We start from the raw sequence: 20,457 nt of genomic DNA on the forward strand, positions 1-20,457 counted from the left end.
AAGCTGTAAAATAATAACAGTAATCACCATCCAATCTTTTCCTTTAATTTCTGTATATTTGAGGGCAAGTTAACATGCATCCATCTTTGTCTTAATTTACATTCTTATCTTCTGTTTCCGTTGACGAGCCTAATTTAATTGGTCGCCTTTTTAATAATCACTTTATCATCATATCTTGTTGCAATTAGCATCTATGTAACTGATATGGCCTCATTTTAGGAAAAACATAGCAGCAGATAAAGTCTAATTATTTAATTTAAAATGCCGCCTGGTTATCATTTTTAATTTTGTACACAGTATGTTGCACATTAACAGCTGTTGTAGTTCTCTTTTCCTGAACTAAGCCACAGTTTAGTGACTATTATATTGCTCTTGGGGAGAATCAGTGCACAAGGTAGGTGATATCTTAAATTTAGGACAGCGGCTTCTGTTACCATCAAAGTTTAAGGTTAAAAAAGTAGATCCCACATAAAAGAGTTGGAGTTTTTTTTGTTAATCTTTATTCTAATTCACGGTTAAGTTTAGCAACAAGCCTGCTAAGTTTTTTTCTTCATTGTAACTGCAAATTTAAAAAAAAACCCGACTAAATAACATTATTTTTGCAGTTTAGTTCTCACCCTCCCTCTGGATTCATTTCAGCATTCAGTGACGCTTTTTTTTTGAATGAATGAATGTCGGATCCCGGTGGATGTTCTTTTACAGAGCGGCAGTTTGGAGCCGACTGCTTAAATGTGTTCGACTGAAGCCAGCAGCTGCTGCTGTCCCTGAATACGCCCCCCCCCCATTCCACCCACCCAGCTCTGCCCCTCCGCCCTCCGCCTCTACTCCATATAACTCTATATTTACCCGGGAAGGCTTTGCCCGAGGCCCCAACCCCTGCAGACATGTGCGACACGCACAGCGTGGGTGGTTCATTTTCACACGGAGAGACGGTGACCTCTGCTCCCGGCTCCGGCTTCTGAAAATGAACAGTTTTTAATTAGATAACTAATGATGTGGCCCCGCCTCTAACAGGTGTGTGGCGACGGATAATGATAGCCGAAGGGCCACGTTCATTCTCGTCGGTCCCTCGTTTTCAAAACCTCAAACTTCCACAGCTTCTACAGCGGGGCTGAAAGAAATATGCTCCTGCACGCTAAATTATCTTTAGTAAAGGACGGTTAACGAAGAAACTAAATTAGCAGACACATTAATCCAAGAGAAATTGGACATTATACAATGTGCAGGCTGAAGATTAAACACCACGCCAGGTCAGTTACCCTTAAAACCAAAGGTATGAAAATCAAGGGCAAAAATAGCAAAGGAACTTCTCTTAGGATAGTGACTTTGGTGAAATAAAAGAAATTATTAATAACGAGTAATTTTGGGCATTTTGTAGTACATGCCAGGTTGGAATTTTTTCAGGATAAAATGCAATAAATTAAAGGTCTCACTGAAGCTAGCTCGGACATCGCTCCATATATGTGAAGCCGACCGAAAAAGAAGCCAAGCCCGGATAGTTTTGCTGAAATCACTAACATAAAAACTGTGTGGAAGGGACGAGGACAAACTGATCATATCAATAAGTTGCGAAAAGTTCAAAATTAGGGGACCTTTTGTTAACTTTTCAAGATCACTTTGCCAGGCTTCATAAAGTTTACAGCTCACACAAGCTTCCCCCTAAAAGGGCCGATATCACTACTACATTTAACATAATAAACAATGTCAGCTTTAGAAGATGGTGTTTACTGTCTAATATTAGTGTTTAGTATGGAATTGGGACAAAATGTCTCTGTGGAGGAAAAACAAATCTGTCTTTTGTCTCCTGCGACCGATAAGAGGTCATCGTTATAATTCGTGTTTCTGCACTCAAGTCACACACTCGCGCACAATTTCTGCAAAAAAAACACCAAAAAACCATCATTAATTCATCACACAGAGTGGAATACGCGGTAAAAATGAGAGCAGCTTCAGAAGAAGAAAGACAAATCAAAGAGAAAATTCAGGAGGCTCAGACGGGGGGGGGGGGGGGGGAAGGAACATTTCAATCAAATGACACATCAGCACTGTGGGTGTACATTAAAAAAAACATTTTCTTTTTTTTTTATTTAGTCAGAGACCAAAAATAGCCTCTCAGAGTCTACATGCAGAATATTAACATGTCAAACACATTCTAGTCACATTTAGAGAAGTCACGGCTGCGATGGTTGACAACAAGTAGAAACACGTCGCTCAGCGGGAGGGGGGTGGGGGGGTTTGAACTACGACCTGAAAATTTAGACTAAGACAGTACAGAAAAAAACCCTCCTGTGACCAGAAAAATTCAAATGATAAAAACATACAGAAAGGACAAACCTCCCTGAACTTGCGTTTCGGACCTCAAAGGGTTTCCGGGTCTAAAGCAGCAGTTCATGAACTCTGGTGTCACAATCAAGTGGTTCCTCCCCAACTTCACCTTTTTTACCACGGGTCAATCGCGCACTGCCTTCGGTCGGCATGCGCAATAAATAATTGATTGTTAAGGATAAAACCAAAAACACGATCAATGTTAATTGCAATCTGGAGGTTTAAAAGTCATTTTAACATCCTCCTCTTGCAGTCTGTTTATCTCTTGATTTTATCAAATTTTTTTGCAAAATGTTAAGACATTAGCTGAACTGGTTAAAATCCCTATAATATAATTTCATAAACGATTGAGCTGAGAATTCGTTCGCCTCTCAGCTCGAATTATATACACTAATCACGGCCAGTATCTTGGTAGCCAGCTAAGTTGAGCTGGTTACGGATGTGGCCGGGCGGACAGATATCGGACAGATCATTTTCCAGAAGGTCCGGTTTGCAGCACTAATGCCAGCTTCGGGGGCCCACGGTGAGTCGGACCAGCTTATAAGGCTGGATTGTGGCATATTAGTCTTTATTAGTTCCTTATCAGAATCAAAATTAATTTCTGATCATTGAATCCCGGTCATTACTCTAAAACGATTTGATTTTGGTCCAGACTTTCACCTTGTGTCGCTGTTCAGCAAAAACATTTGGCTAGCAGTCTGGCCAGCTACCTTTTCCCATTCAATACCCCCAAATGAGTGTTTTTTTTTTATTTTTTTTTTTTATCAACTTTAACTTCAGTTTTTAAGTTAAAGATCTTCTCTACTTGCGATCTAACTTTTTGTTATTATTATTTGATCAGTTGTTAATTGGAGTACATGGGAGTTGAGAGAATGCATAATTATTGGGAAGTCCTGATCCAGAAAATACTGCTCACCTGTCTTTACGACATCAAAGGATTAAAAAAAAATTAAAAATTAAAAAAAAAATTAAAAATTCATGCAACATTTTGTTTCTGGGAATATACCCGACTCGACAGTTTTGTTTGGAGGGAAAAACTGCGTTCGTCTTCCCATAAACAGATTTTCACAGCAGCTTTAGTTTTGAATACCACTTGAAAGTACTGTGCGAGTTTGATTTTATCTAGCAGATACTACAGAAATCAGCTTCGACATAAAAAAATATAAAACATACTGAGGAATTAAATTATTTCGCAAAATACTGAACATCACAAATGCAGCATATGGCTTTAAGATTAATGAAAATAAAAATGAACCCAAGTTACCTGTTACATCATCATTGTTTGACAACACTATGGGCGTATTTTGTTTTGTGATTGATTGATATTACAGTGAGTTGTTTGCTGTAAAACCATAAATTAAAATTGTACATTAAATAAATTGTGAAAAATCTGATCAGAAGTGAGCAAAGCTTTCGGTTTAAGAATCACTGAAGTGGGATTTTGTTAAAGAATGAGACAAATCAGTGAAAACGTTTTTGTTTTTTTTACAAGCTGCAGGGAAATTAGGAGATTCTGATATAAAACACACACGACCACATAACTTGACTTCCAGAAGGTAACAGGCGGCGTTACAGTTGAAGTCAGGGACACAAGAGGACAACACAGAACTCATTCATTTTCATTCACCGGATGTAAAGATCCCATCGAGACATCGATCGCGATTGTTGCGGAACCAAATCTGAATTTTTTTAATTTAAATTTTTTTTTTTTTTTTTTTTTTTACCGTCTTAAATCGATTGCATTCACAAGAGAAAAAAAAAATAGAGACTCGACATAGTTACACAATATTTTCAAACATGTCACATTAAGTCTACACTTGTGTGAACAGAACAAACATCAGACGTACAGAAGCTTGAAGTGAGTTGCACCATGAGCTCCGTTTTCTAGCCTATATTAGTTTACATTTTGAAAAAAAAAATTCAGTTTCAGAAATTAGCTAATTACTGTTCCGTTTTGCCGCGTACTATAACTATCAAAGTCTTACGTTGATGCTGCAGAAATCTTAAAAACCTGAACCTTCATGTCTTACCGAATCTCGTAATGATCTTATTTTGAACTGCCAAGTCATAATTTCAAGATAAAAAAAAAAATCTGCAATGTTTTTGTTGTTTTTTTTTTCCTTTTGTGAATGTAAAGCGTTTCCGTCATCACAGGGCAGTTAACATACAGTATATTTGTCTGCCGTCGCTGTTTAACACAAAAGGCCAATCCATGGTTTCCGTGGGCTCGAACTAAAAAAACAAACACCTGCATGCTTTTTGTTGCGGTTTATATTCGCAGTTTGGCTGAACAACGTTAAAAAAGTCAAAAGACTAAAACGTGAAACCGATTTAACGCGCAGGATGTGGAACACAGTACAAACATCATAACATACATACGGGTCACCAACGAATGTTCAGTTTCCATTTCTGGCACATGCACTTCGTCTTTGCTTAACGGATGGACAGTCTCCACGGTCTCCGACTTTAGACGTTTTGGTCGTGGACTTTTGTAGACCTCCAGGACGTGGAAACCATGAATTGGCCTTAAGACTCAAAAACATTAATACCGTAAAAAAAAAAAAAAAAAAAAACAGACTTTTGAGTTAATCACACACAACTTGATATCTTTAAGACGAGTATCTGATCACGTTTTCACTCCGGAAGTAAACGGCGTCTTTAGATGTTTGTTTTTGTTTTGTTTTTGTTTTGAACTGTAAAGTGAGTTTGGCGTGTTGCCCGTTGGGATTATCATCGGTTTTGGTCGTGGGATCTTCTGTGCTTGGAATGTCTCACTGAGAAGAAAATGCAAAACAAAGAAAGACAAAACAATTTTCTCACATTCAAAGAAAAGCCTTGATTACAGCCATCTCAGCAACCAAGACTTCTTCCATTTACACGCCCTTCTTTTACAATCTTCTGGCTTCAGATTTACAAACGGAGATGCGAAAACATTTCTGTCAAAATTTCCTGCCATCACTGACATGTACGATTGTTCTTCTTCCTTATGAGGATAAAGCTGGTTGGCTGATTTCCGAAGATTACACGTTCCTTTTTTTGTTTGTTTTTGTTTTTGTTTTTTTGTGTGCTGAACACTACCTTCCTCCTCAAAGTCCTCCGTTCATCAGTCCGACTTTTTTTTTTTTTTTCCATATCTCTGCCAACACCGGACAAAGATGGAGGAGGCGGTCGATGCCGACAGCGTTTCCTTTTAAAAAGTTTAAAACTACACCACACTACACAATTTTCACAAGTCATGCGGATATACAGGAACTCGAATTTAGAATCAAAGTCAACATAAAAACCTTGAGTTAAAAACTACTTTCAAGAAAACGAATTAACATCATAATAAATTATTAGCGTGTTTAAACTCGGTGTAGTCTTCACACAGAATTTCATACCAAAGAATAAGTGTAAACATATCTATCTCACTGGCTGGCCCCCTCTCAGCTCCTACACAACACACACACACACAAAAAAAGGACAAAACCCAAACATTAAAAACTGCATTTGGTGATCAGCTGCACATTATTAGTAAAGAACGAAACAGAGGTGGAGCAAAGAAATATAGTTTTCAATAAATAGCACATTCCAGAGGGGCAGATGTTACTCTGTTAGCCAGTTTGCCAAAAGTACCGTAAAGCATTCAACAAAACCTCTAATGAAGCAGTTAAAAGTAATTAAGACAGCAGACGTGGTGACGATGTAAAGTGACAGCGGGTTGTGTTGAATCGGCTCCTTGCACTTGGTCTTGCGGTATTGGAAAAAAAAAAAAAAAAAAAAAGACAAAGAAATCGTGACTGCGCAAAATAAACGCGCAAAAATTCCTTCCAAAATAAAAGAAAAAGGGAAAATAAGGCCCCTTAAATAAATCTTCTCACGCTTCTTCTAATGGTTTCCCAGGGAAAGAAAATTAATACCACACCTACTGTTAAAAAAATGGTATTCCCCACGCCGTAAGAAAAAACTTATCAAAAAGAACCACCAACAAACACGGCTATACCATCCGGGAGTTAGTGTCCGTGGCAAAGTGTCCGAGGTTTTGTTTTTGCCGGCGAGCCCTGTTGTTTTTTGGACATTTCCTGAAGAGACAGGACAGAGAAGGGAGGGGGACATTCGTGGAATTTATTCAGCTCTTCTGTCAGCGGGTGTGTCCACATCAGCATGAGCCTCGCACTTTATGATTGGGTTTCTGAAGCGTCAGCGCTTTTTTTGTTGTTTTGTTTTGTTTTGTTTTTCTGGGCATCTAAACATCAGACGTGAAACCCTTTTTTTTTTTTTTTTAAATGAAACCTGAACATGCTAGCTGGAGTCCCGTGAAAGAAATGCGATATGTATATATGCACATACGTGTTCTTTTTGTCTTCTATTTGTCTTAATGTATAAATTAGGGATGTCTTGTACCTAAAAATTTTTTTTACTTTGTTTGTTCATTAATTAATGACTTTTGAAATACTTTTTAATGGACGTCGCCTTACCTTGTGATGCACATCACCACGGCGACGATGATGGCGATCTGCACGGCGCCGATGATGGCGGCGATGAGGACGTAGTGCAGCTTCTGTCCGCTGGGAACCACGTAGAGGATGTTGAAGTCCTGAGGCTCGTCGCACTGAGATCCTTTGTAGCCTGCGTCGCATCTGAGTCGCACATATATCAAAAGACGTTTAAAATCTTGAGAACTGAAAAATGAACAAATCATATTTGGCTTTTTGTACGAGTTGGAGTGACGCGAGCAGACGGAAACTGATGTTAAAGTGCTGTGACCGGTTTTGTGGTACTTTACTTATTTCCATTTTGTCTGACTAAATTCTTCTAGTCCACCATATTTATTTAATATCAGGCAGTTTTATAATTTATAACATCCCAAAGCACTCAGATCCTCAGCACTAGGAGCAACATTAAAATGCAATGCATGCCTTCGCTGATTATAATAATATAAGTAATATAACACAATTAATATTTAAACATTCGCAGGAGCCATGCCGCATAATGTTTTACTTTACTTTACTTTTATTACTTGAAATACATTTAACCAATAATACTTCTGTACTTTTAGTACTTTTAATGTGGGACTTAAAGGTCCCATTATACATACATTTCTAGCAGCACTGAGTGAGTCATTTAAAAACAAAAAAACAAAACAGAGAATGAGTATGTTTTTTGAGAGGAATATTAACGTCCGCAGCTCGGGCAGTCACAAACCTGCAGGTGGCCATGTTGTATTTGATCTCGCATTTCCCGTGAATGCAGAAGCCGGCGTAGCTTTCGGTGCAGGGGATCGGCATGCCGGCGTAGAAACCGTCTCCGTGATCCAGACCTGTTGTTTCTGAATGGGGAAAAAAAAAAAAGACAAAAAAATAGAAGACATGATGTGAGGATAATACAAAAATAAAATAAATACATCTATTAATGATTTATATCATTATTGGTAAATTTATGGAAAAACCGTCAAATATTAGATTTTTTTTTTTTTTTAAATGTATAAACTCGTGTAATTGTGTTTACTGCATTGATCTTTTCATCTGGAAGTTATTTTACAAACACTTTTAGCGCGTAAACAAAAAACGTTTCTGGCCCTTTTGGTCTCGTTAGCTTTAATCATCGTAAACTCAGATTGAATGCATTAAAAGGTAAACATCTGATATGTTGGATTGTTACAACGACGCAATGAAAACAAGGTAAAAACAAAATTTAGTGGGTTTTTCCATAAAGATGTGAGAATCTGTCATTTTGACGACTAAATTTTAGTGAAACGATTAAAATGATTTTCACGACAATGTCGGTGAAATATTGATTCAAGGGGGGAAATAATGAAACTCCTCTATCGGCCGAACTGCTGCATGAGCAGTTGTAAATCATGAGATATAAATAAAAGGATTCTTCAGTCACACACGAGCTGTCTCTGTTCTCTATCGTCAAAGACAAAGCGATCCGTACTGCTCATTAAAATGGAACGTACCAAATCCACATTAACATAAAGAAAGCTCTGGATAACAAACCCTGTGTGGGTGGGGTAGGTGGGTGGTGGTGGTGGGGGGGGGGGAAGGGGGTGTTTAAAGTTTGTCGCATTTACGGCTGCAGTTGTGACACTTCCGGGATTTACAGGCTTAAAAAAAAAAACGGATCGAGTGCTCGTTGGATGAAACCTTTGAAAGTGTCAAAACCTCATAAAGAGATTATTACGAGGAACTCAAGATATCAAACCGTTGGTTTACTTAAAAGGTTTTTCTGAGCTCAGCAGAGTTTTTATAACCCGCGGAGTCTCCGAGAAGACCTCAAACACCACCTGAGGTAAAAAAAAACAACAACTAAAATACATGTAGTAAAAGACTTTGAAGGAATCCTTACAAGCGTTCGCACGTTTGGCTGACGGACAGTAGACATCGCTTCGAATGTAGATGTTGCCGAAAAGAAGCTGTACAAATTCTAGATGACCTTTGACCCCCAAAATCGATTCGAGTTCATCCTTCAGTCGAAGCGAACGTTTTTGCCGAGTTTCCTCGAGGCCGTTCAAACGGCCCGCTGCGACTGTCGCCGGGGTACAAAAATATTTCCAAAAGGTGACCAGGTCGATTTTTATTTGCGACGAGTTGGCGAATTTCAGCCGAAACAAACCGGTTTAAAGACTGATTTTAAGTTGGGGTTTTTTTTTTGGACGACTGTTAAGGCTCTTCGCGTCTAGGCTCCGGCAGCGACGTCGCCCGTCGGTTCCGAAGCCCCGAGGTCGGAGTTTGGTCGTCGCCGTCTCGCTGGTTGGGAGTCGAGACGGGCTGGACCGATTAGATAACCGACGTTTTCCACGTCCCGCCGGTAGCAAAAAAAAAAAAACGACCACCACAGGCCCGTCGATGTCCTCGGAGAAGATCCCGCCGACTGCTGGCGTCGGATTTAAACCCCCCGGATAGGACCGGGTCTTTCTCTACCGGGGCGCCTGAACTCTGGGACGACCGGCCCGACTCCTAAAATCTCCCACTAAATCTTGAACTGCTTAACCTGTGAGACACGTTCATGTCTTTTTGGTTGTTTTTTTTCCCTACGTGGGACAAACTTTGCAACCGCTCATTCATCTATTTGGTCATTTGTCAAAACTTACGAAAGGCGACCGTAGATTTGTGACCGGCCGTCCCTGGGAGCCTTGAAGCGTGCGGCGAAGGTTGAAACGGGACTGAATGCGGCGGGTTTATTCATTTGTCACCGAGTACGAACGACGCGTTTACTCGAAGGACGGATGTTTAGCCGACGAAGGTCGCCGTCGTCAAACCTAGAAGGAAATGAAGACGGAAAAAATGCGAACCTCTCTCTCGCCTCACTTCATCCGAACGCGATGTCCTTCGCCGTGTTGACAATGCGACGGTTTAATCTGCTCCTTCTATTGTCCGTCCGAGTCTCGACGGCGGGGGGGTGGGGTGTGGGGGTGTTAAATCATCGCGCTGCACAATAATAAAAACCCTCTGGGTTCTTTTTTGCATAAGTGTACTCGCTTTATTGCGGCGTCGGCAGAGGTTGTTGGTTTTTTTGGGTTTTTTTTTTGTTCCTCCCCCCTTGTGAGGACTTTATTGTGTATTAAAGAGATTTTCATTAGGTCTTATCCTGCGGTTATTGCTCCTCGGCCGGTTCAGACGCAGGTTAACGGGCCGCCGAATAGGTCGCGGCGAGTTTTTATTTTTACCGTCGGCCGCACCGAAAGGCAGGAAAGTGGATTTACAGCGACGGTTATATAAGACGAGAAAAAAAAAAAAAGAATGAACACAAGGGAACTTATAGCCTCGCTTCTCAGCTTACATCTATGGACGTCCTTCAGTTCGGCGCAGACTGAAACATCAGGCTGATGAGTGAGCTGCTGAACTGGCGACGGATCGCCGTGAGATTTGGGGAAGACTTGCACGAGGAAAAAAAAAAAAAAAAATTTCACTTTCAAGTGTAAATCAGCAGGTTTTTATTTTCCTACTTTTTCAATTTCGCTGTCAATGTTTAAAATGAACCACGCAGAACTCGCTTGAGCTTTTTAGCCCCGTTGCGTCCCGTTTTTAAGCGACCGCTTGCTTTCCACGGGAGGCGGAGAGTGTGAAGTCAGCACTGACCCACAAAATAAAGCTTTCAAAAAAAGAAAAGTGGAACCCTTACCGAGGACGTTCACTTTGAAAGGACTGCTGTCGTCTTTCTTGCCCAGTTTTTCTTTATCAGCTGCGAAGGAAACAGAAACAAGGATGTGGGAGGTGAGGGGGGCAGTTTACATGCAGACAGTTACAGTCCAGAGTTTTCTCTAAATAAGCATGAACGACTTGTTGTTGTTTTTTTTCCAGCATGGTGGAAAATATTGAACGGACTTCAACCTCTACATTCAGCCATCGGCTTGAGATCCCGTTTAATTTCCTCGGTTTGAACTGTCATCGCCTGATCGCATGGCTTCCTGTCTGCTGTGTCGTATCGTGTCTTTTCGAAACTGTTTATTGACTGTGTGTGTGTGTGTGTGTGTGTGTGTGTGTGTGTGTGTGTGTGTGTGTGTGTGTGTGTGTGTGTGCGTACTCTTCAGGAGAGACTAAAAGAAGAGGAGGATGTCGGAGATGTTTACTCGCTGTGTGAGTCTCGCTCTGTTTGTCAGAGTCGAAGGCGGTGAAGGGTCAGTCTGAGCTAAATCTGTGTGTGTGTGTGTGTGTGTGTGTGTGTGTGTGTGTGTGTGTGTGTGTGTGTGTGTGTGTGTGTGTGTGTGTGTGTGTGTGTCTGACAGCTGAGGGTGACGGCAAGAAAACAAACAAACAAACAAACAAACAAAGAAGCGGCAGGGTTCGGTGCGGTGTGTTGTTGTGGTTATTTTCCTGTCGACAGGCTTCATGTCTTCATGCTGTCTGCAGGAGGAGCTGCTGAGAATGTTAAACAGCGCGCACACACACACACACACACACACACACACACACACACACACACACACACACACACACACACACACACACACACACACACACACACACACACACACACGCGTCTCTACTGACATTGTGAGGACCCCGTTTACAAAGTGCATTTCGAGGACTGTTAAAGTCCGGCTGCATTACATGCAGCGTCATAAATTCATGGCCGAAATCCACGGTGGACACATCGTCCAATCAGGTGTGATGTCACCGGGAAGGAGGAGCCGGGGACTGTGGACCCGTCCTGTTGGTTTGCACCCAAACGACTGTATATAAAAGTGGACGTAGCTTTCGGGTCTGAAAAATGAGGCTGAAGCTGAAAAAGCCCTTCAGCTGCGATACCACCGAGTGCCACTAGAGGTCGGCTCCAGAAAGCCTCCGGCTCCATAGACTCCCATTCAAATTGACTTATGAAATACAAAGTCAGTACATTTTTTACCACGAGTTATTTCGGTGTTTTCAGCTCACGGCACTTCTTCTTATTAGATTTCTGAAGGTCAATTTGAAAATAATCCAGTCATTAATTCGAAAATAAACCTAATAAGTCATGACATTTGTCCTCTGCAGCTCATCCAGAATGCAGCAGCTTGACTGGTCTTTAACCTTCTAAATTCACTCACACTACTCCGCTCCTCCTCCTCCTCTTCCTCCTCCTCCTCCTCTTCCTCTCCCTTCACTGGTTACCAGTAGCCGCCCCGCATCCGTTTCCAAACATTGGTACTTGCGTACCGCGCTGCGAACAGATCGGGTCCGGTCTCCATCCAGGACATGGTCCAACCTTACACCCCGGCCCGCTCACGCCGCTCTGCATCGGCCAATCGGCTTGTTGCTCCCTCACTGAGCTAAACACGCTACAAAATCACGACTGTTTTCTGTCCTGGATCCTAAATGGTGGAACGAGCTCCCCGCCGACATCAGGACAGCGGAAACTCTGTACATCTTCCACCGCAAACTAAAAACACACCTCTTCAGAATAGTAGCACTTAAAATGGCACTTACTGACAGCACTTTGGCTTTCTTGAAGAAAATTGTACTTCCTTGATTGTTGTTGTTCTGAATTTGTACCCTCATGGTTGAAATGTACTTATTGTGAGTCGCTTTGGATAAAAGTGAACTTTGTGAACTCTGAACCAGGAATCAAACCAAATCTAAACCTGACTTAAAACAAACACACACACACATAGAGAGAGGCAGGATGTGAAAGACCCTCATCCATTTTTAATGCTCCATCGTTCCTGAGGAAATATTGACAGAACTCTCGCTCTCATTCTCTTTGTCTCTCTTTCTTTTGCCCTCCATCCTCCCCCACTTTATTTCACATCTTCCCATCTCTTTGCGACCGAGAGGAAAAAGCCAGACAGGAAAAACACAGCTCGACAGAGAGGGAAAACACTGATTGCATAACCGCTAGGAAATGATGTAAGAAAAGTATAAACAATGAACAATAAACATAATTTAATGCTACGCGGCCAAAAGTACTGAAGTACGGAAAGCACTCAGCCGGAAGTCCCTGAAGCAAAAATGCTATTATGATTTAATTAGTCTATTCTAGCAGTTTTTTGTTTTTGTTTTTTTTATCGTGTTACATGCTGTCGTGGTTTGTTAACAAGTGAAACCGGATACAAACAAAAGTGCAGAGCTCTTTTTTAATTAGACAACGTGATGAGTAACCGATAATGCCGGGAAACCCCCGAGGGCCGATGGTGAACTGCATGTCTGGGTGAATTTGTTTTAATGATGACGACGGACCACAAAACTAGAGCTCACCAGAATCAGAACTACGTGGAGAAAGAAAAGACATTTAAGGTCAATTGTGGGCGAATTTGTTCGGCGTATTTAACGACTGGAGGTTTGTTGGCACACGTTTTCAGTTAGCATAAATTTTAGGCTTTTCTTTTTTCATTATGATTAACCAAATTGAGTTGTACAGCATTTGTATTTTTCTGGTAAATAACCACTCATACATGGATGAACTTTCTGGATTGACCTACAAAAATGTTAAAGTGGATCCGTCACGATTGTGAAATTGTAGTTCACGGTTAATTGTCTTGCAAATAATCGCAATTACCAATTTAATTGCCCTTTTCTGTTGATTTATACCACTATTATGGGATAAGCCTAGTCATTGTTTAATGACAGACTGTAGAGAAAAAGAGCCATTTATTGGCATTAGACATTGAAATATACAACAACAAAAAAAATTCAGTTTTTCTTTCATGCTTTGTGAACAAAAACTTGCACACAGCAGATGTGATGCAAATAACTTCAATTTACAAATTCTACCACTGCAATATATATATATAAAAAAGCGACTGACATTGACTGGTATGAATATTCAAAATAATATATATATATATATAGGGTGTGGTATGGTGACGCTATTTTTCCATTCACGATCCATTAAACCACAGAAAAGGAAGATGGATCGACGAGATAACAATTTAAAAAGACAGTTTTTGTTGGTTTCAACGAGCTTGATGAATAGACACGGTTTTAAGGGATTTTGCAAAATGACTGCAGTCGGACTAGATAATTGCGATCAAGCGATTGCGTAATAATCGTGACGGGCCTACCGGAGAGGACGCAAAACGAACATGTACGTTCTTATGCAAACAACAAGATATTTCAGCTGATGTCTTATAAGGGGCCAAATATTTTTGCTGACGGGCCACTTTTTTTTTCCCGGGGGGCAGTTTTTGCCTCCGACAGCAGTAAAAAAAAAAAAACACAAAAAAAACCCCACACCAATTTAAATGAACGTATTTCCTCAAATAACACTTCCCACCCTCCGAAGTGGTTTTTCTGGGGTTTGGCGAACCGAAGCGTCGCGCCAGACGCCCCGAGGTGACAGCAGATCATGAGAAGGGGGGAGGGGGGGCAGGTGCTCTTCACCTCAGGGCGCGAGACACCCACGTATTATCCCACCCCCCACCCCTCCCCACACCTGCCAGCTCCCTGAACCAATCAAACGCCTGGTCACCGGCCACCTCGAAGCCGTAACCGCTGACAAGAAATCCATAAATCCCGCCGGGTTACGGTCTCCTGCCAACACCCACAGAGGAGCGTCTCCGGCGAGAGCGACACATTGTGATTCAAGGTGAGTCCATCAACATAAATCAGATCTGCGAAGAGACTCGGAGCTTCACGGAGACGACGAGGAGCTCCGGGTGTTGGCACAGGCTCCGCAAAAACATCAGAGGCCAAACCGTGACTACAAATGAGGCTTTCGTGTCGAACGCCGGCACCTCTCGCCCTCTTCTGCAAGGAAAAATAAAAGCCATTCAGCGGTGCGTCAGAAGAGCTGCGACACCGCGGTTTTATCTTCCTCATTAAAATCTGCTCTGCCCGTTTAAGAATGAATCATGGAATTAAATGAATAAAACTGTCTGTGCCAAAATGACAATAAAAAAATAATAGGTGGTGATCAAACAGGAGCCTTTGAGTGGAACTTTTGGACTCCTGTGTTTTGCTTTTATGTTATTCAATTTTTTAAAAAGCTAAGCACTGGTACCGCATTTTAAAATAAGCAAAACTTTTTGGTGATAGTGGTTGATTCTCTGTGCAACAAAGCTTTTTCAACAAAAAAAAAAAATCCACTTTTATAAATTGCGGCTAACATTGCTGACATAACACCCCACTTTGTATGGAAAAAAAAAAGTAATGTCTTTTATTTTGCCTGCTTTTACTTTATCTATTTAAAAGAAAAAATAGCTGCTGCACAAAAAAGACAGTTGAACTCAAACAGCAACAACGCCGAAAAAAAGGACGATTACTGCATTTAAATGAACAAGAACAGTATTTCATGTTCAAAATTTGCAGCAGTACATAAAGTAATTAAATGAACCTCATCTTTTCCAGGTTCAACCTTAAAGTGACGTACACATTAATAATCCAATAAAATAATATACCATGTCGTTAAATTAGATTTCGTTTTTTAATAATTCCATTTTTGTTAGCCGTACTCACAAAAACGTCAAAAAAATGAGTCAAAAAAACGTGTTATTACACGTTTTAAGTGAAAGATCTCAATCTTTTTCTTCTCAAAGCCAAAACACAACCGACCCGATAAGAGATTAACGGCGTTTGAACCGTCGAGTCGGTGTTGCACCGCCGCAATCTCCGTGTCCAGATCATCACGGGACGGTAACAAGGTGCGGATTAATTTCCTGTTGAATCGAAGCGCGGCTCCTGCACGCTTGGTTTGTGTCTTAATGGGAAACACTGGCGGTGATTAGATGCATTCATTTGTCTGACACGCTTTCGATAATGAGGCGGATTTATGAAAACGGTCACAGTCGGCGGTGTCGGCGGTGTTCACCGAGGGCGAAAGAGAGGTCGGTCCTGCATTTTACTACATCAGCAAGATAATGTGAAATAATGACCGCGAGTTAGAGGAAGGCTGAGGGGGGGGAGGTATGGATAGGTGTGACTCACGCAGAGGTTTAAGAGCGATGACGCAAACAGACAAATGGAAGGAAACGATGTAAATCCAACAAGGCGAAAAGACAGAAGCCTTAAAAGGCAAGGACGAAAACAGAAACGATAAATTAAGGTGTGAAAATAAGAAAAGTAAAGGTGTAGCTGTAATTGTCACGCAGGCGACACCGTAATTGCCGCAATTACCGCATTTAGACATAAGTGCTGCCGACGAGAATGAAATGGAGATCTTAACTTTGAAGAAATAATAAAGGAAAAAGACGAAGAAGCATAAGAAACGCGAACAGAGACAGGATGACAGGAAATAAGAAAGAAACAAAGATGGTTAAAAGAAACGGGCTCAGACCAAGCGGTAACCAACAGCGACGTCGCCCATCGGTTTGCGAACGGCCGTTAGAGAGTTTGGATTTTTCATTATTTTATAATCAATGACGGGATTATTTTAAGATGGACTGCCAGAAAATAAGAAAAAGAGGCAACTATAGCTAGCGACACTAAAATAACTTGTGAGACCGGTTGAATCAGAGTCTACGGAGTTGGAGGCTTTTTAGGAGCCAACCTCTAGTGGCGCTCGGTGGTATTGCAGCTTAAAACTCACTTCCGCATCGGCCTAATTTTTCAGACCCGGAAACTACGGCCAAATTGATATACAGCTTGTGGCATAAACATGGAAGTAAAGAGTATTAACGAGGAAAAGGTGAATATGATAAAAGAAAAACGGGAACGAGAGGTGAAAGAAATAAAAGTAAAGGGGAAACAGAAGTGAGGACGAATGCAGCTAACAAACGCAGCCGTCAGTAAATTAGTAAAAACATTTCTCTCTGAAACGTAAAGAAGCAGAAAGTCTTCAAAACCGCACATAAACCTCAAGTGAATCAGATCAATCAATCGAGTCGTCAACTTTATCCGTCTGAGCGCCAAACTGACGAGGCCGACAGCTGCTCTGAACTCGCTCCGGTCGGGGTCAGAGGTCGCCGCCGGAAATCAAACGCTTTACGGAGAAGATCATAGAAGTGTACCAGATAATGCGTTTTGCGGTGTCACCGAGCCGCGGTGCAAAAAAAAACCCCCAACAACCCGACGAGGTTTACCACAGCTCCAAACTGTTCCTATCATTTACACAGACACGTTTTATCCCATAATTATGACTCACCGTCTCATAATTAATACGCAACGAACAATGTGGTGTCATTCACAGAACAGACTAATGGGACAGTAACTGGCAGCGGTGTTGAAAAGACTCTCAGGTGAAAGAGACGCGAAGTTGGGACCAAAAATCGGTCGTAATTGAACCTGATCCGAACACGTGTTTTTACACACATGTACGGCACAATTAAAAGGTCTTTGACCAGCTTAGAAATCAGAGGGAAAGAAGATAGTTCAAAACTTGCCTTAGAACCGTCAGGTTTTAAGGTTTTATTCAGTTTGAGAGTAATCCAGGGATACTTGTCAGTCAACGCAGAGGTACAATAATAAAAAGGAACCGTTAAATGCTAATTCGGCATATATCATTTTCTATCCAAGGTGATACTTCCCTCTCTTTCTTTAGCTATATATTTATAAGTTTTAGCTGTGTATGTTTTTTTTTTTTATGTCTGTTTCTGCGTAAGAGGAAGTCAAATTCCTTGTGTGTGTAAAACACATTAAAGCTGATTCTCCATGAATCCACGGCAACACTACACTTCATGTTTTTCTACATCCGTTCAAACGAGTGAAGACGATCCCAACGACTCTCAGATGATTAACAAAATGGCTCCAAAATAGTTTGTTGGAAAAAAAAAAAAAAAAAACGTCATCAACATCAGGTCGCACCGTGATGCCGGGGTCGGTTGACTAACAAACCGATTTAACCGAGTTGGTTTCACTTCACCATGAGCTCGTGTCACTCGCATATTAATCCCCCTGAACTCTTCACATTGGGAATTTAATTCTTGTTCCCCCGCAGAGGCAAGCGGGAAAAAAAAGTTTCACCACTGGAGAAAAAGATTAAACTTTTTTTTTTTTTTAATCTCTATGATTACAAGAGGATTCTGGGAATATCCTCAGCTTCAAAGGTAAGCGTTCGAAGGAGGTCACTTAATATTTGTTTTTCTGAAAATCTTAAACTCTGATTTGAATGTGAGGTGACACATTAAAAGGCATAAAGGAGAACTGGATTTCACACGATAGGAAACATGCGAAATATACATTTAGTACGATGGAAATTACAGTTTTCACTGACATTGAATGACTCATTTTGTCACACATGAAAGGGACTCCCTGCTTTTCCTGCCACGGTTATCTTCATCCCCCCGCCCCACCACCACCACCACCACCACCACCCCTACCCCACCCATCCCCACACTCAGCCTTGGCAACATGTTGGCGTCAGATTTCCACACAGCGCTTCCCTCCCTGCCGCCATGAAGCCCTCACGTGGCGCTTCGAAATCCTCCTCTTCCTCTTCCTCCTCCTCCTCCTCCTCCTCCACCCGATCGCTCATGCACGTCAGTAAACAGCGTGATCACAGAGGGACTTGGAGAGCCGAACAGACTTGTGGGTGGAGGCACGGTGGAGGCAAGTCAGACAGCGACACTCTAAAGGGTACGCCTGGTGATATTTATTATTTTCTAAAGGGGAAACCGTGTATTGTCATGTACAGACGCCAAAAAACAACGAGGAGTGCGCGTACCGGGGCGCGATGCCTCCGACGTTGCTCGGGAGACTATAAAGAAAACAAAAAAAAAAACACATCGGAGAGCTTCGCTGTCGCACCGGCTGACACGTTCCTTCATTACCACGAACTGCAGTTTAATTTTGACACACCAGTCAAATACTCAGGTGAGAGTAGCGGTCGGTCGAAGTTAAATCCGACGATGAAAATAGTCTCTGTAGATTTTAGAGAGTCTGAAAGAAAAGCCGGACTATGAAGCTGCTTTTCCGTTTAGAAAAGTTCATGACCCGTGAACACAAATCGAAGACGAAAATAGACGTAGTCTCCAGGTCTGAATATTTAAGGCCAATGTAGATGTGCCGTTAAAAAAAAAAAAAAAAAAAAACGCAATACCACTGACGGCCACCAGGGGCTGGCTAAAAAAAAACAAAAACAAAAAAAACTCTGGCTGCACAGTACACTGTATATAAATGTGGACGTAGCTTCCTGGTCTGAAAAATGAGGCCGATGCGGAAGTGCCCTCAGCTGCAATACCACCGAGTGCCACTAGAGGCCGGCTCCAAAAAAAGCCCCCCGGCTCCATTGACTCCCATTCAACAAGTCTAATCAAATTCGCAAGTCAATAAAATTTCTCTGCGAGGGGCGTCTACATACTTTTGGCTAAATAGTATGAAGCATCTGGGTGGCTTTTTAACGTGCAGCTGTTTGCGCGCTTCACTGTGATCTATTGGTATTTCTTTTCAAATTTTTCCTTTAAAAATCCACCAGACGGCTGCCAGATGTCTGATGTCTGCAGCGAGTATTTTAAACACTTTTTTTTTTTTTTTTTTACCCCGACTCCGCATCTCGCGCCGTATTCATATCACATCGGCGAACAGCAGCCTCCGAAAAACATGCAGTCCCCCGCCCCAGCGTCTACCTGACATGAAAGATATTTTTATCAGCGGGAACCTTGGCAGAGCGCTGAATCAGGATGCCGTTGATTCACCGGGAAAACGTCCGCATGACTGACATCTACAACATACTCGTCTTTATTTTTCCTTCCGGAAGACGGTAACATAAAGGCCACAAATTTCAATTATCTTTTTTTTAAAATTTCCTATCTTATTAATTCGCCCGTGTAATTGCTGCCTTTGTTAAATTAGTTATTTGGCTTTTTTTTTTTTATTATTTTAATTTTATACTGCTGTGAAGTATTAAGAAAAAAAAGAGGAAGGCGCTCCCTCTGCTTTTCCTTCGTATTTACAGGATCAGGTACTCGACGAACGTTTTGAACTCTGCAGGACTAAACAGATACAACATTTATCTCGGTGAGTGCAGAATTTACGCCACCGCAACGACCTTGATAAACCTGCCGTGCCTAATTATGGAAAGACATCTTTCCTTTTTTTCTCTCTCTATCGAAGCATGCTTCTGTCATTTAGGAAAAGATTCGTTATATTTGGACGTGTGATGTGTTTTTTCGTCGTTGCGCGGCCTTACCGGGGCACCTGCCCAGGTGTTTGACGTCGATCTGCTCCTGCTTCATGCACGACGCCTCTCGGACCAGGCAGGGGTTGTTGTAGGAGTTGCCGTCGGTGGCGCACACCGGGTTTTCGTTGTGACCGCTGCAGTCGATGTTGCATATGCACCTGGAGGAAAAGGAGTCGGAGCGTCAGGAGCGTTTTTATATATATATATATATAGCCAAATATCACAGGTTTGCCTGAAAGGGTTTTACAGCCTACACAGTATAAATAAAACACCTATTGTCCTTATAGCCTTGATTTTGATCAGCTGTAACCCTGTAATTATTTTGTTAGAACATTTTTTTTATAAATGGTCATTTTGTTGTTGTTGAAAAGGACCAAAAAAAACCCCAAAAAAACCAGTAAGAAGTTACTCTAAAGAAATGTAGGTAAATGAAAAACTGGGCGGTGGCGTCTCCATATAGTGTTAGTGGACAGTTCTACTGAAGGAAAAACTTGCACTTCTTCCAAAGGTGATTTGGATATTTTTTTTTCTCCATTCTTAGTCGTTTCTGAAATGATTTTCTGAAATGAAATCATAAACTGAAAAAGGGGGAAGAGACAAAAAAAACTTACCACCCGCTTGTAATTTTCTTCTTCAAAAACCCAACGTGAATGAGATTTGTTTTTCCAATTAGGAATT

At 41.5% G+C, this 20,457-nt stretch overlaps 1 protein-coding gene across 1 annotated transcript in view; it reads right to left on the reverse strand.

Annotated features, from left to right (window-relative positions):
• Nucleotides 1-4,998: 4,998 nt before the first annotated feature.
• tmeff1a (transmembrane protein with EGF-like and two follistatin-like domains 1a) overlaps nucleotides 4,999-20,457 on the reverse strand; it is a 71,423-nt gene continuing 55,964 nt past the window's right edge. Inside the window, exons 6-10 of the mRNA XM_069720483.1 lie at nucleotides 19,789-19,937; nucleotides 10,432-10,491; nucleotides 7,510-7,633; nucleotides 6,783-6,944; nucleotides 4,999-6,386 (exon numbers count right to left, since the gene is read on the reverse strand). Of these exons, the coding sequence (XP_069576584.1) occupies nucleotides 6,302-6,386; nucleotides 6,783-6,944; nucleotides 7,510-7,633; nucleotides 10,432-10,491; nucleotides 19,789-19,937 (580 nt within the window). The 3' untranslated portion in view covers nucleotides 4,999-6,301. The remainder of the gene's footprint in view (nucleotides 6,387-6,782; nucleotides 6,945-7,509; nucleotides 7,634-10,431; nucleotides 10,492-19,788; nucleotides 19,938-20,457) is intronic.

The sequence above is a fragment of the Brachyistius frenatus genome, unplaced genomic scaffold (assembly GCF_029030835.1).
Source record: "Brachyistius frenatus isolate BFR_SWC_R1_liver_20210118 unplaced genomic scaffold, ASM2903083v1 Contig_242, whole genome shotgun sequence".
Taxonomy (NCBI): domain Eukaryota; kingdom Metazoa; phylum Chordata; class Actinopteri; family Embiotocidae; genus Brachyistius; species Brachyistius frenatus.